The following is a 14,157-nucleotide window of genomic DNA, read 5'->3' as shown; positions in this document are numbered from 1 at the left end:
TGCAGTGGCAGAGAGAGAGAGAGAACCACCATCACCAGTTGTGATGATGAGACACGTGTATCCTGTATGTACTCCTATTGCAAGACCTCGCTCGTATATCAAGTTAAAATTTAATAAAATGTTTTGCTTGTCTTGCAAAACACTTGCATACCAAGTTACTTGCAATCCAAGGTTTTACTGTATATCTGTCCAGAGCAGCAGCAGCAACAGAAGACCAAAAAACTTCACGAAACACGAAGCAGAAAAACAACAGTGGAGAAGACAATGAAATACAACCAAATTATAGTGTTCCCCCGATCATTCGCGGTCGGCGGTTCACAGTATTTTCCGACCGCGAACTGCAGACAAGGAGAGGGCAGCGAAAGAGGCAGGAGAGAGCAGCCGGAGCGCCAGCGAGTGCAGGAAATCATTCGCTGTATGCTCCGACCGCCTCTTCCTGGACTAAGTCGGGCCTTATCCAATCAGGAGCTGCTTTGACACGCAGCTCCTCATTGGAAGGCCCGACTTAGTGCAGGAAGAGGTGGTTGGAGCATACCATGAGTGATTTCCTGCACTCGCTGGCGCTCCGGCTGCTCTCTCCTGCCTCTCCCGCTGCCCTCTCCAGTCTCCCCCATAAAAAAAAACGTATTTGCGGTTTTTAAAGATTTGCGGGGGTTCCTGGAACGGAACCCCCGTGAATATCAGGGAAGTACTGTATGTTCTACCACAGCGTATCGCAAACTGTATGCCCTGGAGGATTCCACCAAGGAGAGGCACCGGCTGACGTGAGGCATGTCCTATAGTCAGTCGCTGGTGCCTCTGCTCCTTCTCCATCACCCCCCCCTCCCCCGGGCGTTAATAGGAGGCTCAGGCAGTGCCTAGACACCCACTTATTTCCGGGTGCCCTCCAGCCGTAGCCCTGAGTTTAGTGTGCCAGCAGTTTACTAAGTTTGCAACACACTGTTTTACCAGGTGAATTTCATTGGTACAGAAAATTGACGCATCGACACAAATCGTGTTTCGGCCACAGCAGCCTGTATCAGGAATCTAAATTACACAGTACAAAATTAAACTTCTGACTGTGATATAGAGAATGACACAGGGGAAAAAATTTGTCCCCTTCCCCACGACCACCGTCACGTCCCCGTTGTCCCTGCCCCATCCCTGTCCCCACAACCATTGTCCCCATGACTACTATTCCTGCAGCACCCATACAAGTTTCAAGTTTATTCATATTATTTGATTGAACGCTTTTCCAAATTACAAAGCGTTGTACAAAAGATAAAAATATGATTTTAAATAAATCATTTATACATAATATATTAAACAGACCTACAAGGGTAATTACTTTTAAAACCACGGGAAACAATAGGAAAGAAGGGAAGAAATACAATTTTTGAAGAAAAAGTACATAAAAGGGAAGTACATTAGGAGGGTAGGAGGAAGAGGATTAGTGGCAGAAGTGGGATCGAATGAGAGAACTATTAGAAATCTTGTTTTGGGGATGGTAGAAATCATAAAGTATTACCTCTTGAATGAACTTTATTTTTTCAGTTAAAGGCTTCTTTAAAAAGAAGGCACTTTAAGCTACTCAATTTCTGCAAATCTTGTTCAAGTCTTATGTATAAAGGAAGAGAATTCCAAGTCATTGGAGCTGTGACAGAAAAAATAGAAGCACGGCGTGTTCCGATAATTTTCAAGGAAGGAACGTTAAGGGTAAACTGTGAGGATGATCTAAGAACTCTCGATGAGCTCTGTGGAATCAAAAGCCTATCTATAAATGCCGGTGTGTTGGTCTTTAATGTCTTGAAGACTAAAAGAGCTATTTTATATGTAATCCTATATGTTATGGGCAACCAGTGAGCTTTTTGCAGCAAAGGTGTGACATGGTCGAATTTTTTTGAACCTGAAATTATCTTTATTGCTGTGTTTTGTATAAGTTGAAGACGCCTTATGTCTTTTAGATATGCCCCTTTTAATAATGAATTACAATAATCTAGTTTTGATATTACTAGGGAATGAACTAGTGTACTAAGGGAAATTTTATCAAGGAGGGGGACAAGTGATCGAATCATCCTCAACCTGTAGAAACAATTTTTGACCAATGCACTGATGTGTGAACGAAACATGAGTTTATTATCTATTAGAACTCCCAAAATTTTTGTGTTGTTAGTTTGATTAAGTGGCTTATTATTGATTAAGACTGGGTTAATAAGTTGAGTCCCTTCTTTCCCTGAGAAGAGCACAGTAGTAGTTTTGTTGATGCTTAGGGATAGCCTCAGTACTGCAATATTTAGCTTATTCCTTCCTTATAAATCAAAGTTCTGGCTGCTGAACTAGAAAAAGAGATGTTCAGCTGGCAGGGCTTTGTTTATAAATTTTTATCAACACAACTAATATACTACTTTATCCTAAAGTAAGAAAAAAGAAAAGAAATAGAAAATTTTCTACCTTTGTTATCTGGTTTCTGCTTTCCTCATCTTCTCATTCAATTCCTTCCATCCACTGTCTGTCTTCTCTCTGCGTCTTCCATTTGCTCTGTTACTGTGCCTCTCCCGTCACCCCCCCCTACCTCCCAATTAGTCTGGCACCCATCTTCTTCCCTCCGCTCCCCCCATTTTCTGGCATCTCCGTCTTCTCCCCACTCTCTGTTACCCATTTCCTTTCAGCGTCTGTTCCTCTCCACCCCCCCTTCAGCGTCTGTTCCTTTCTTTTCCACCACCATCCTTCCCTCTCGCCACCTCACCACCCTTCAGCAACCCTCACGCGGTCTAAGAATCTTCCTCCCTCCCCCTTACCTTCACAGCACATTTTAAGTTACTTTTCAGAATAACTTGCTCAGGCCACCGGAACCTGCCTGCAGTCGCATGCGTGGGGGTGGAAGCTTCTCCTCTGATGCAATTGGAAGTTGCGTCAGGAGAGAAGCTTTCGCCCACACACGCACACGATTGCAGGCAGGCTCCAGCAGCCTGAGCATGTTACTTTGGGAACTAACGCACTGTGAAGGTAAGGGGAGGGAGATAGATTTGGCCAGTAGGTAAGAAGGAGGGAGGTGACCGCGCGCGTTCCCTCCCTTAACTGCAGGGACAAGGCCATTCACCACTCCACGGGGTGGTGGATGGCCTTGTCCCCATGCCCGCAGTGAGCAATTCCACCCCCCCCACCCCCGTTTCGGCAGGTAACAGCCATCGTGTCATTCTCTACTGTGATGACAAATGCTGGACACAGTCATATAAAGGTTCATTGAACAAATTTACAGTGTGGCGCATACCAGGTGCAACGTCCCTTTATATGACTAAGGGGCTCATTTTCAAAGCACTTGACACATAAAGTACCATATATCTAGTGTGTACCATCACGCTCAGAAGTACAGATTCCTGAGGCAGGCTGCTGTGGCCAAAACATGATTTGTGCCAAGTCTATTTTCTGTACCAATAAAATTATTGTGGTATGTTTTCTTTGTTAATTTTGTAAACTGGAATTATGTATGTGTACTTTGTGAGCCGCCTTGGACAAAGACGGATTATAAATATTAAAAAAAAGTTAAATAAAATTTCTCTCCGTCTTCCTGTTACCTGTCCAGAGAATGCTGTTCCAAAATGAACAAGAGTCATCCTGAGATGGGCAGCAAAAATCTGTTTAGAGGGCAAGGGCTATCCTCCCATTAACACCATTCACATTCATTATTCTCCTATTAGTTTAAGTATGAATCTTTCATATCAGCTGCAGCAAGACAGACATCTTTGGATGTTGGTCTGGGTTGATTTGTGACTTCATGGATTTTTCTTCCACTGGCTGTCGAGATCCTGGCAAGATTACTCCTAGACAGTCACTGGAATCTTCAAACTTTTTAATTTAAGAAATACCTTTGGCCTTTTCAAGCCTAGAAGTGAATAAACTGGATTAAATACTAAAATCCAAACAAATTATACATTTGTTTCAAAGTTTACAAACCTCTGGCCAACTGGCTATTACAAGGATAGGCAGCATGGTGGAAGTATTCAATACAGAGCTTGTTGCAGGTTTCTGGGTCTCGCTACGACTTTGTCAGGTAGAAACTGATGTTTCAGCCACCATGCTGTGGCTTTCTTCAGGGTATGCTCTGAAGTCTGCAGTGTGACTCTGGAAATAGTGGGTTCACTGACTTGATTGGGAACAGGGCAATCTACCTATTTGAATTTTGGCGGGAAAGTCAGATGGTCAGAAATTTGAATTTTGTTGTGAAAGTCCATAGAATGGAAAGGTCTCTGGTAGGTTTAAAGATGTTCTCCCCATGGAGCTGGGTTAGATGTTCTCTCAGGGTTTCCGCATCTAGCATTGTGCTTGTTGCAGGTTTCCGGGTCTCGCTGCGTCTTTGTCAGGTAGAAACTGACATTTCAGCCACCATGCTGTGGCTTTCTTCAGGATATGCTCTGAAGTCTGCAGTGTGACTCTGGAAATAGTGGGTTCACTGACTTGATTGGGAACAGGGCAATCTACCTATTTGAATTTTGGCGGGAAAGTCAGATGGTCAGAAATTTGAATTTTGTTGTGAAAGTCCATAGAATGGAAAGGTCTGTGGTAGGTTTAAAGATGTTCTCCCCATGGAGCTGGGTTAGATGTTCTCTCAGGGTTTCCGCATCTAGCATTGTGCTTGTTGCAGGTTTCCGGGTCTCGCTGCGTCTTTCTCAGGTAGAAACTGACATTTCAGCCACCATGCTGTGGCTTTCTTCAGGGTATGCTCTGAAGTCTGCAGTGTGACTTTGGAAATAGTGGGTTCACTGAGCTGATTGGGAACAGGGCAGTCCACCAATTTGAATGTTGGCAGGAAAGTCCACGGGGAGAACATCTTTAAACCTACCAGAGACTTTTCCATTCTATGGACTTTCACAACAAAATTCAAATTTCTGACCAACTGACTTTCCCGCCAAAATTCAAATTGGTAGACTGCCCTGTTCCCAATCAGCTCAGTGAACCCACTATTTCCAAAATCACACTGCAGACTTCAGAGCTTACCCTGAAGAAAGCCACAGCATGATGGCTGAAACGTCGGTTTCTACCTGACAAAGACGCAGTAAGATCCAGAAACCTGCAACAAGCACAATGCCAGCTGCGGAAACCCTGAGAGAATATTCAATACTGAGTTTGCAACAATATAAACAGTAGTGATTACACTCAAAACAAAGTGTAGCAGTTCAAAATGTTGTGCTTACGTCATTCCAAGAACTTTTGTATAAAACTCCAGAGACTTCTTGGGATCTTTAATTCGAAGCATGGTTTGCTGCATCATGAAGTCCTGAAAATAAGAACATAAGAATAGCCTTACTGGATCAGACCAATGGTCCATCTAGCCCAGTAGCCCTTCATGGAGGCCAATCCAAGTCACAAGTACCTGCAAAAACCCAAATAGTAACAGCATTCCATTGCACCGATCTAGGACAACTAGTTTTAAGGACCATCCAACTTCAGTGTGTGAAGTAGCGATGCCTTAACCAAGCTATTCTGCATCCACATCCAACCACCAGTTTAATTCTGCATCCACAGCAAACACCAGTTTAATATACAGTACTGAAATAGGCTATTTATTCCAACTTGATATTCCACTTATAACTTAACATGCTAGAATTTTTTCTTCATGTTCATTATCTGATCTTTCAACTGCTGTTGGAAATCTTTTTTGCTGAAATTACTACCTTAAAACACTCACGGACTATACACCATGAAGGAAATTCTATGAGAAATTGGGGTTTTTAAAATTAGAAATCCAACAGTACAAGATGACAGCAACAAGTCATATTTCCCCCCCCCCCTTTTACAAAACTGTAGCGCAGTTTTTAACACTGGCTGCAGCGGTAACAGCTCCGATGCTCATAGAATTCCTACGAGCGTCGGAGCTCTTACCGTAGTGGCCGGGGCTAAATAGAAAAGAAACCAGTAAAATATAGATCCAGCAGCATTATGAAACCAGTGAACTACCCCAACCACCATCCCATCAAGAGTTAACTGATACATTAAGACCTTTCTTGCACATTAAAAAAAACTCCCCCAATAGTATACATCAAACCTCGCCAACCCTTCCCTTGAAGGAAATTCTATAAATGGTGCCCTACTGGCACCTAAGTTAATTTGGAAATGCCAATTAACATTCAATTTAAAAGCACCTAAACAAAAGGCACCGGAATCACATCTAATACCACTATAGGTGTGGCCAACGCCGGAAGTGGCATTAGGCGCCATAAATCACCTATGTAGGCGTGATTCATGGCAAAAAAAACAGGCACCGAAAATGTAGGCCTTGAAAATCCTGGCCTACATTTCCAGTGCCCATCTTTCCCAGAGGCGCAATTCTCTAAACAGCGCCATGGTGGGACTGATGTGATCGGCGGCGGCCAATAATTGGCATCGTTTAGAGAATCCAGGCCCATGTCCTCTCTCAAATTCCCTTTTTATTAATACTCTGAAGAATAAGATGTATATTTAGTTATCTGTTAAACCAAGAAGAATTAAGACTACTGTACACAAGTAAACTCCATCTGTTTGTTAACTTGTAACCCATTCTGAGCTCTTCGGTGAGGACAGATATAAAACGAACCAAATAAATAAATACATTTACTTAATGGGAAAATATTTAAACACAACTCGCTTTCTTAGTACGGGTTAGCTCATGGGAAGACTACACAAACAACTGTTCCAAAGGGGCATTCTCTCCATTGAAGTCAAGGGATTTGTAATGTTGACAATTTAAATTACCTCTCAAATATTTTAAAGGAAATCAAATTCCTGTATGACCAGGCAGCAATGGAGCCATTCTTTCATTAGCACAACACAGTACAGTGGATTCAGACCACAGAGAATAATCAACTCGCGTATCTATAGGAGGAACCCAAGTTTTCAGGGTTACCAAGTAACAAGAGAAGAAAACAATATGCCACAGATAACAAATCTGCAAGACTCTTAGCCGTCAGTTCTCGAAACTTTCCAGTTCTCCTGCTGAACCTCCAGTATTTGACCACGTGCAGTAAACGCCTTTTTTGTGGTTGGCCCCCTCCAACCAGCTGCCAACCCTATCCCCACGCTTTCTAGATTTTGCTGCATTAAACAAAGTACAGGCCGTCCCTGTTTTACGAACATCAGACTTACATCGGACTTGTACTTATGAATGGTAGTCCTCGTTCCACCTTCAGTGTTTCAACGCACCCCTTTCCCTCCCTCACGAGTCTCAATGCGCTTCTCTCCCTCCCGTGTCCTAACGCACCCTTCTCCTTCCCTACCTCTCTTCATTCTGTGCCCCAAGTACGTGCCTCCCTTCTTTCTGGCCGACTCCCTTCCTTTCAGCCGCAGTCGTTCCTCTACACTAGGGGTGTCAAAGTCCCTCCACAAGGGCAACAATCCAGGAGGGTTTCAGGATTTCCCAAATGAATATGCATGAAATCTATTAGCATACAATGAAAGTAGTGCAATCAATAGATCTCATGCATATTCATTGGGGAAATCCTGAAAACCCAACTGGATTGTGGCCCTCGAGGAGGGACTTTGACACCCCTGCTCTACACAAAGCCACAGGCAACGGCTCCTAGGCACCGTGTCCTAATGCGCCCCTCTCCCTCCCTCCCTCCCTCCATTCTGTGCCCAAAGTACGTGCCTCCCTCCCGCAGGCATTTACCTTCCTCTGGCCGACTCCCTTCATTCCAGCCACAGTCGTTTGCACAAAGCCACAGGCAGTGGCTCCTACGCAAGTCCCGCAGCTGAACCGGAAGCCTTCTCTCTGACCATTAGTTAGTCACATTAAAAATTAACCTGTCTCTTCTTTGATATTTCTGGGCCATAGACTGTAAAGTCTGGTATTGTCCTAGGTTCAAAATGCTGAAGTTGCCATCTAAGCTCACTCCAGCTAGCATGGTGCTTACAGTGTGAAAAAAAATATGAAAGTTTTTAGGCATTTGGATAGATTTTCTTTTATCCATGAAGGATCAGGTTTTATATTAAATCTGCTTTCTTTCTGATTAAAACCAATGATGTCTCCATATGATTTTTGTCTTGTAGTTCAGTATTGCATTGCAAAGTTTGGATTACTGCAATGCTTTGTATTTGGTTATACCAAGCTATCAAATAAATCATTAAAAAACAAGAAAAGAAAAAGATCAAAGACTTCAAACTTAAAAAGGGAGAAAAAACCTCAATGTTATGTGAAGGACACAATTTCACCTCTACTATTGACAACTCTCTTATTGTATCAACTCTTTATTGTATCATCAGAAAAGGCAACACATCAATGGTCAAAAAAGCTCCCTTTTCACTTAAAACATATAATTTTTCAAAATTATAGCAACATAAGTATCTTCTTTATAAGAAAATAACATTTAAATGTACTTATCCTGAAAATAAAGATAGAAGTCCTTGATCACTTTGATGTAGCAGAAACTGTCTCTTTGCAAAGAGAGAGTTTCCCCTGTTGTGACCCAGGCTCTGTGGCTCAAGCTTACAGAGAAAAGAAACTGGGTTAAGACTGGTTGGGGGGGGGGGGGCACATGAGTGAGAGACAAGTTTGAATGAAACCTGGGGAAGAGATGATGCACAATCATATTTTGTCACTGTTTGATGAAACATGCAGCAAAATACAACAGTGCGCGTTATGGCCCTTCAAATGTTACATAATATAAAAAAGGCCCCAGATAGAAAAATAGGTTGGATAAGCCTGTTCTAGGACAGGGGTAGGCAATGCCGGTCCTCGAGAGCTGGAGCCAGGTCAGGTTTTCAGGATACCCACAATGAATATGTATGAGATAAATTTGCATGCACTGCCTCCTTGAGATGCAAATCTATCTCATGCATATTTATTGTGGATATCCTGAAAACCTGACCTGGCTCCGGCTCTCAAGGACCAGAATCACCTACCCCTGTTCTAGGGGATGCAAAAGAGCAACTGAAGTCAATCAGCCTCAGAGAGTCATCAAACAGTTATTTTAACTATTTAATGTTTGAAAGTATGACTTCCAATTATGTGTTTTTACAGGACCATTCTTGAAAGAATATTAGGGTAATTATTTATTTAAAAAATTTCTATACTGTTTACAGCTAAACAGTTAAAGCGTAAAGACATAATCTTAAAACATGTTAAAGACATACAAAGGGTCTTAAAATTCATATTTAAAAAGATGCTAACGTAGGTTTCCATAAAACACAAATCTTAAAACAAATAAGCATTAATATTGTATCATGAATCCAGATTAATATTGCAACTGCAGATCATAAACAGCTTATTAATTGTATCAAATAAAAGAATATGACTAAAAGAAAGCATCAGATAACTGTGCTTTGAGTAATTTTCTAAACATATCCCTTACAATAGTTCCACATCTGTCCTACCAGAGAATTCCAAATCTTAACTCCTGAAGTTTATTAAAATCTTGCAGGAGCCTGAAAGTTTTCCTAGGACAGTCCTTCTCAACCCAGTCCTTGGGGCACACCCAACAAGCTGGGTTTTCAGAATATGCAAAAGGTAGATTTACATATCAGGAAGCAGTGCATGCAAATCTCTCATGCACAGTCATTGTAGATATCCTGGGACTGGGCTAAAAACCACTGTCCTAATGTGTGTGCCTAATGCCCTCACACCAGCCTTCTCAGTAGCCCAAATAATTCTTAAGCCTGCCACTGTAAATCAACCAATAAAACCAACTTATGTGACATCACATTTATTCTGAAGTAGCAGCGCTTTAAGCAGTTCAGTCATCCTCCCAAGTCCATACAGTAAATCATCCACAAATAGCACCACCAAGCAACTAAATGCCAACAGCAACTGAAGGCGTCACCTCTCATATCCTGTTTCTCCACCGCTATCCATCCCAAGCAAGACAGAAAAATAAAGGCCAAAAAAATTCATATGAAAGAAGGGGCAGATCAAAAAGGAGGAATGCCCAACCTGTTGTGTATCCTATCGCCAAACGCAAGTGGCAACATTTCAAAGCCACTGGGAGTGCCAACCACGATAGTTACCCTTCCCTATACCCAGAGGGTGCTTGCTCAATGCTGGGGGTGCTCAGCACCCACTAACGACCACACAGCTGGCTCCTATATCACCAGACTAGAAACCTGAGCAGGGGGCAATACGGAATGCCCTTTCTGACATCATCATCATCTTTTCTCCAAACCATGCATTGCTGCTGCTACTACTGCGCTATAAATACGCAGCGCTGTACATTAAATAGGTCTAAAAGACGATCGCAGACAAAAAGGGAATTTCCCGCAGATGTTATGATGGCTCTAGAGATTTTATCACCCGGTTTGATTTCGCTTCCCCACAAAAAAAAAAAACAACAACAATTCGAAGTGCATAAAGTGCCACGATCACTCCCAGGACCCAAAGAAAGGCGATCGCTCCCGACCCTCACCTTGGTGCAGGGATCCGGGTCGGTGCAGCACGCGGCAACCGCCTGCTCAGACAGGCCACCGAGCTCCGGCTGCTCAGACATCTCGACGGGGAAGACGAAGACCGAAAGCCAGGAACCAGGAAAGCGTCAGGCCTCCGCCCAGGGGCGTGGCCCGAAAGGAGGAGCACAAGCAGCGAGCACCACCCAGGGGCGCGTTCTAAGGGTGCAAGCGCAATGATTGGCTGCGTCGCTCAGAGGGGGGGTGTCCTGAAAAAGAGCGGCGCGGGCCGCTTGGGAGGCGTGTCCGAAGGCGTAGAGATTGAGGGGAGGGCAAGGGGGGGGGTGGAGCACGTTGCAAGGGACACCTCCACGCGCATGCGTCGATAGAAGTCATTGTGGAGCGTAGAGTAGAAAAAAGGATGTAGAGGTCGTAAATGAGGCAGCTCTGAGGCTGTGCAAAGCTGCCCTAGCAAACTATGACAACACCGTGAGCTCAAACAGCAAACAACCTTTCACCTGCATGTGAAAAGGCAACACTGCAAATTATTAAACCCTAGAAGAAATAATACATCCCTCATAGAAACAGTAGAAGCCCTCATTTCAGTCACACAGGCAAAAACATAGACCCTTATCCAATACATAATAAGGACCATATCTTAACATGGACTAATAAAAGCTGAAATTGGATTCCTCAGAATATCATAATTTGCATACTAAATATAAAGCTGGATAAACACAAATATAAGACTAAGAATGTTATGCCCCTGTATCGCTCCAAGGTGCGACCTCAACTGGAGTGTTGTGTTCAATTCTGGCCTCATTGTCTTAAGAAAGATATAGCGGCACTAGAAAAGGTTCAAAGAAGAGCGACCAAGATGGTAAAGGGGATGGAACTCCTCTCGTATGAGGAAAGACTAAAACAGTTAGGGCTCTTCAGCTTGGAAAAGAGACGGCTGAGGGGAGATAGGATTGAAGTCTACGAAATCCTGAGTGGCGTAGAACGGGTACAAGTGGATCGATTTTTCACTACGTCATAGATTACAAAACAGGGAAATACTTTTAAAACCAATAGGAGGAAAAATTTTTCACTCAGAATAGTGGAACAGGTTGCCAGAGGATAAGAGCAGATAGCGTAGCTGGTTTTAAGAAAGGTTTGGACATGTTCTTGGAGGATAGACACCAGGGAAGCCACTGCTTGCCCTGGATTGGTAGCATGGAATGTTGCTACACTTTGAGTTTTTTATTCTTATGTTCTTTTGCACTGAGCAGAGTAGGGGATACAAATTGCTAGAGCTGACATATTAAAAACACAGAATTGAAATGCAATTTTTTTTTTCTACATTTGTAACCTGAACATCAATTATCTTGGTCTTGCTTTAATCTTCACTCTTTTAAAACTCCTTTTCCATTTTATATTTGCCCTTAATGCATACATCTGTCATATTCACTGTCTTTACTGCAACTAGAGAATGACACGGTGACAAAATTAATCACCGTTCCCGTCCCCGCGGATAACCACGGTAAACCATCTTCATGTCATTCTTTAAGGAGAGAAGGAAGAATCAGAGTATGAATGGCCACAACCACTGACCCTCAAGCTTTTATTTGAAGAATGCTGGTGTTGAAGGACTGAGGCTGAAATAGACACTAACAAATGACAAGGGATTATTTCCCGCGGAGACGGGAACGGTGATGAATCTTGTCACCGTGTCATTCTCTAACTGCAACCCTTTAATACAGTTCCTCATGTAGTGGTGACCCTCCAACCATAAAATTGTTTTTGTTGCTACTTCATAACTGTAATTTTGCTACTGTTATGAATTGTAATGTAAATATCTGATATGCAGGATGTATTTTCAATGTTACAAATTGAACATAATTAAAGCATAGTGATTAATCACAAAAACAATATGTAATTAAATATTGTGAAATATTTATTTCTAATTATAAATAAATGTATGTGGGCATATCTGCATGTGGGCGGACCCATCTGGAGACGGATGAAGGAGTGGTGTCTCGGTTCCTAAGACCAGTGTTCTTCAACTTTTTCACACCTATGGACCGGTGGAAATAACATAATTATTTTGTGGACCGGCACCGGTCCGCAGACCGGCAGTTGAAGAACACTGGGCTAAGTTGTGCCCATCTCCGTCCCCATAATAGTACTAATTGTAACACCATTTTTCCATTAATTTTTCATATATACACACAATATCAATGTATTAACAACACATAATGGTTAACCACAAAATTAAAATACACAAAGCACACTGTATGCTTTTTAACATTAATTTCTACCAGAAAACAGATAACCCCATGCAGGATCAAAAACTAAAAGTACTAATATTTACAAACAAACTCTAAGATACAAGACTATGCAAGCAGTACAACCCCCAGAGAAAAACAAACAAATGCATTTCTTCCTGAACAGACAAATCAGTCACTAACGGCCTCTTTTACAAAGCCGCGCTTGTGGCTGCGCTGCGCTAACAGAGATTTAAAGGGCTTCGGGGCTGTTGCCACATGGCAGCCGCTGATGCGACTTTGTAAAAGAGGCCGTAAATTTAAAAAAACCAAACAGACAAATCAATCACTAAATTAAAAAAAATTAAAGCATTTCACCTACTGTTGTTGTCTCTCTCCCTCCATGTGCCTTGCCTTCTGGCCTGCCCCTGTTATCTTTGGGCTGGTCCACTGTGCGATCAATGCAGCATCTTCAGGCCAGCTCCATGAGTGCTGCATTGCACAAGGCTGTGCGCAGCGGCTTCTCGCACGCATCCCGCGCCTCATCTGGAAGCCTTCCCTCTGACGTTACGATGTTAGAGAGAATGCTTCTGGTTCAGACGCAGGCCATGCGTAGGAGCCTTTTCCCACCGCTTTGTACACTGCAGCACTCAGGGAGCCGGCCCGAAGACCCTGCGTTGATCGCGCTGTCCTGGGCCCAATGGACATGCCAGCCCTGCAGACCGGTGGTTGAAGAACACTGCCTAAGACCATCGGAAATAGGTTGAGAACCATGGCCTACAGTCTGTTCCTGATTCCTATCTGCAGCCATATGAGTAGCCCCAGCGGCCCTTTGGGTTATGCTCTCATGATAAATAGGGCAATCTGTCCCAGAAGGGGTGATGCAGACTGGAAGACAATGGGCTAGACTAGATTCACTAACCCCCCCCCCCTTACCTTTCCGATCCGTGGCCGAGTCGTGCCGGGCAACCGATCCACTAAAGGCTCCCCATGCAAATTACATGATTGGACACATGCCCACAAGCGATCCCATGGATCACTGAAGAACGGTCGCAACGCATGCACAGACCATCACTGTTGATTGTAGATGCCATCCGCGCATGCGTTTGCTCTCCTGCACAAGCGAGGTCAAAACAAAGGGGGAGGGGTGGCATAGGAGGTTGTAGCTCCTGATATGAATCAATGTTAAACAGTGCTTTGAGTCGCAGCTCCTGAAAGGAATCAAATATTAAACAGCACTTTCAGAACACACTTTAAACCCGTCCTGACAATATTGTTCTTAGACTTTACATTCCACCGGAACGTGCAGCCCGGATGGGGATTATTGCGTCGCATTCTTGCCCGAAATGCAATCAGGCTCACGCATCTTTGAGTCACATGTTTTGGGCTTGCCCCGCAATCCAACAGTTTTGGAGACATCTTGGCCTATATACTACATCGCTTTGGGGAAGGCGATGGCTTCTGCAACCGAGGGCGTTATTTGGATTTTATAATATAGCCTCACCCAAACCCAGGGGAATGTCAGCATTTATCTCCAGAGCCCTTTTGATGGGAAAAAACCCCATCCTCACCAACTGGCTCTCCC

The 14,157-nt window shown here is 43.3% G+C and overlaps 1 protein-coding gene across 1 annotated transcript in view; it reads right to left on the bottom strand.

The window, feature by feature from the left end:
• The window catches only part of GLO1 (glyoxalase I), a 64,352-nt gene extending 53,847 nt beyond the window's left edge, over positions 1-10,505 (bottom strand). The window contains exons 1-2 of the mRNA XM_033937416.1: positions 10,350-10,505; positions 5,172-5,254 (exon numbers count right to left, since the gene is read on the bottom strand). Of these exons, the coding sequence (XP_033793307.1) occupies positions 5,172-5,254; positions 10,350-10,430 (164 nt within the window). The 5' untranslated portion in view covers positions 10,431-10,505. The remainder of the gene's footprint in view (positions 1-5,171; positions 5,255-10,349) is intronic.
• Positions 10,506-14,157: the final 3,652 nt, after the last annotated feature.

Source organism: Geotrypetes seraphini, chromosome 3 (genome assembly GCF_902459505.1).
Source record: "Geotrypetes seraphini chromosome 3, aGeoSer1.1, whole genome shotgun sequence".
In the NCBI taxonomy this organism is placed as follows: domain Eukaryota; kingdom Metazoa; phylum Chordata; class Amphibia; order Gymnophiona; family Dermophiidae; genus Geotrypetes; species Geotrypetes seraphini.
Note: the sequence above shows the minus strand (reverse complement) of the source record. Positions and strands in the feature narration are given on the sequence as shown.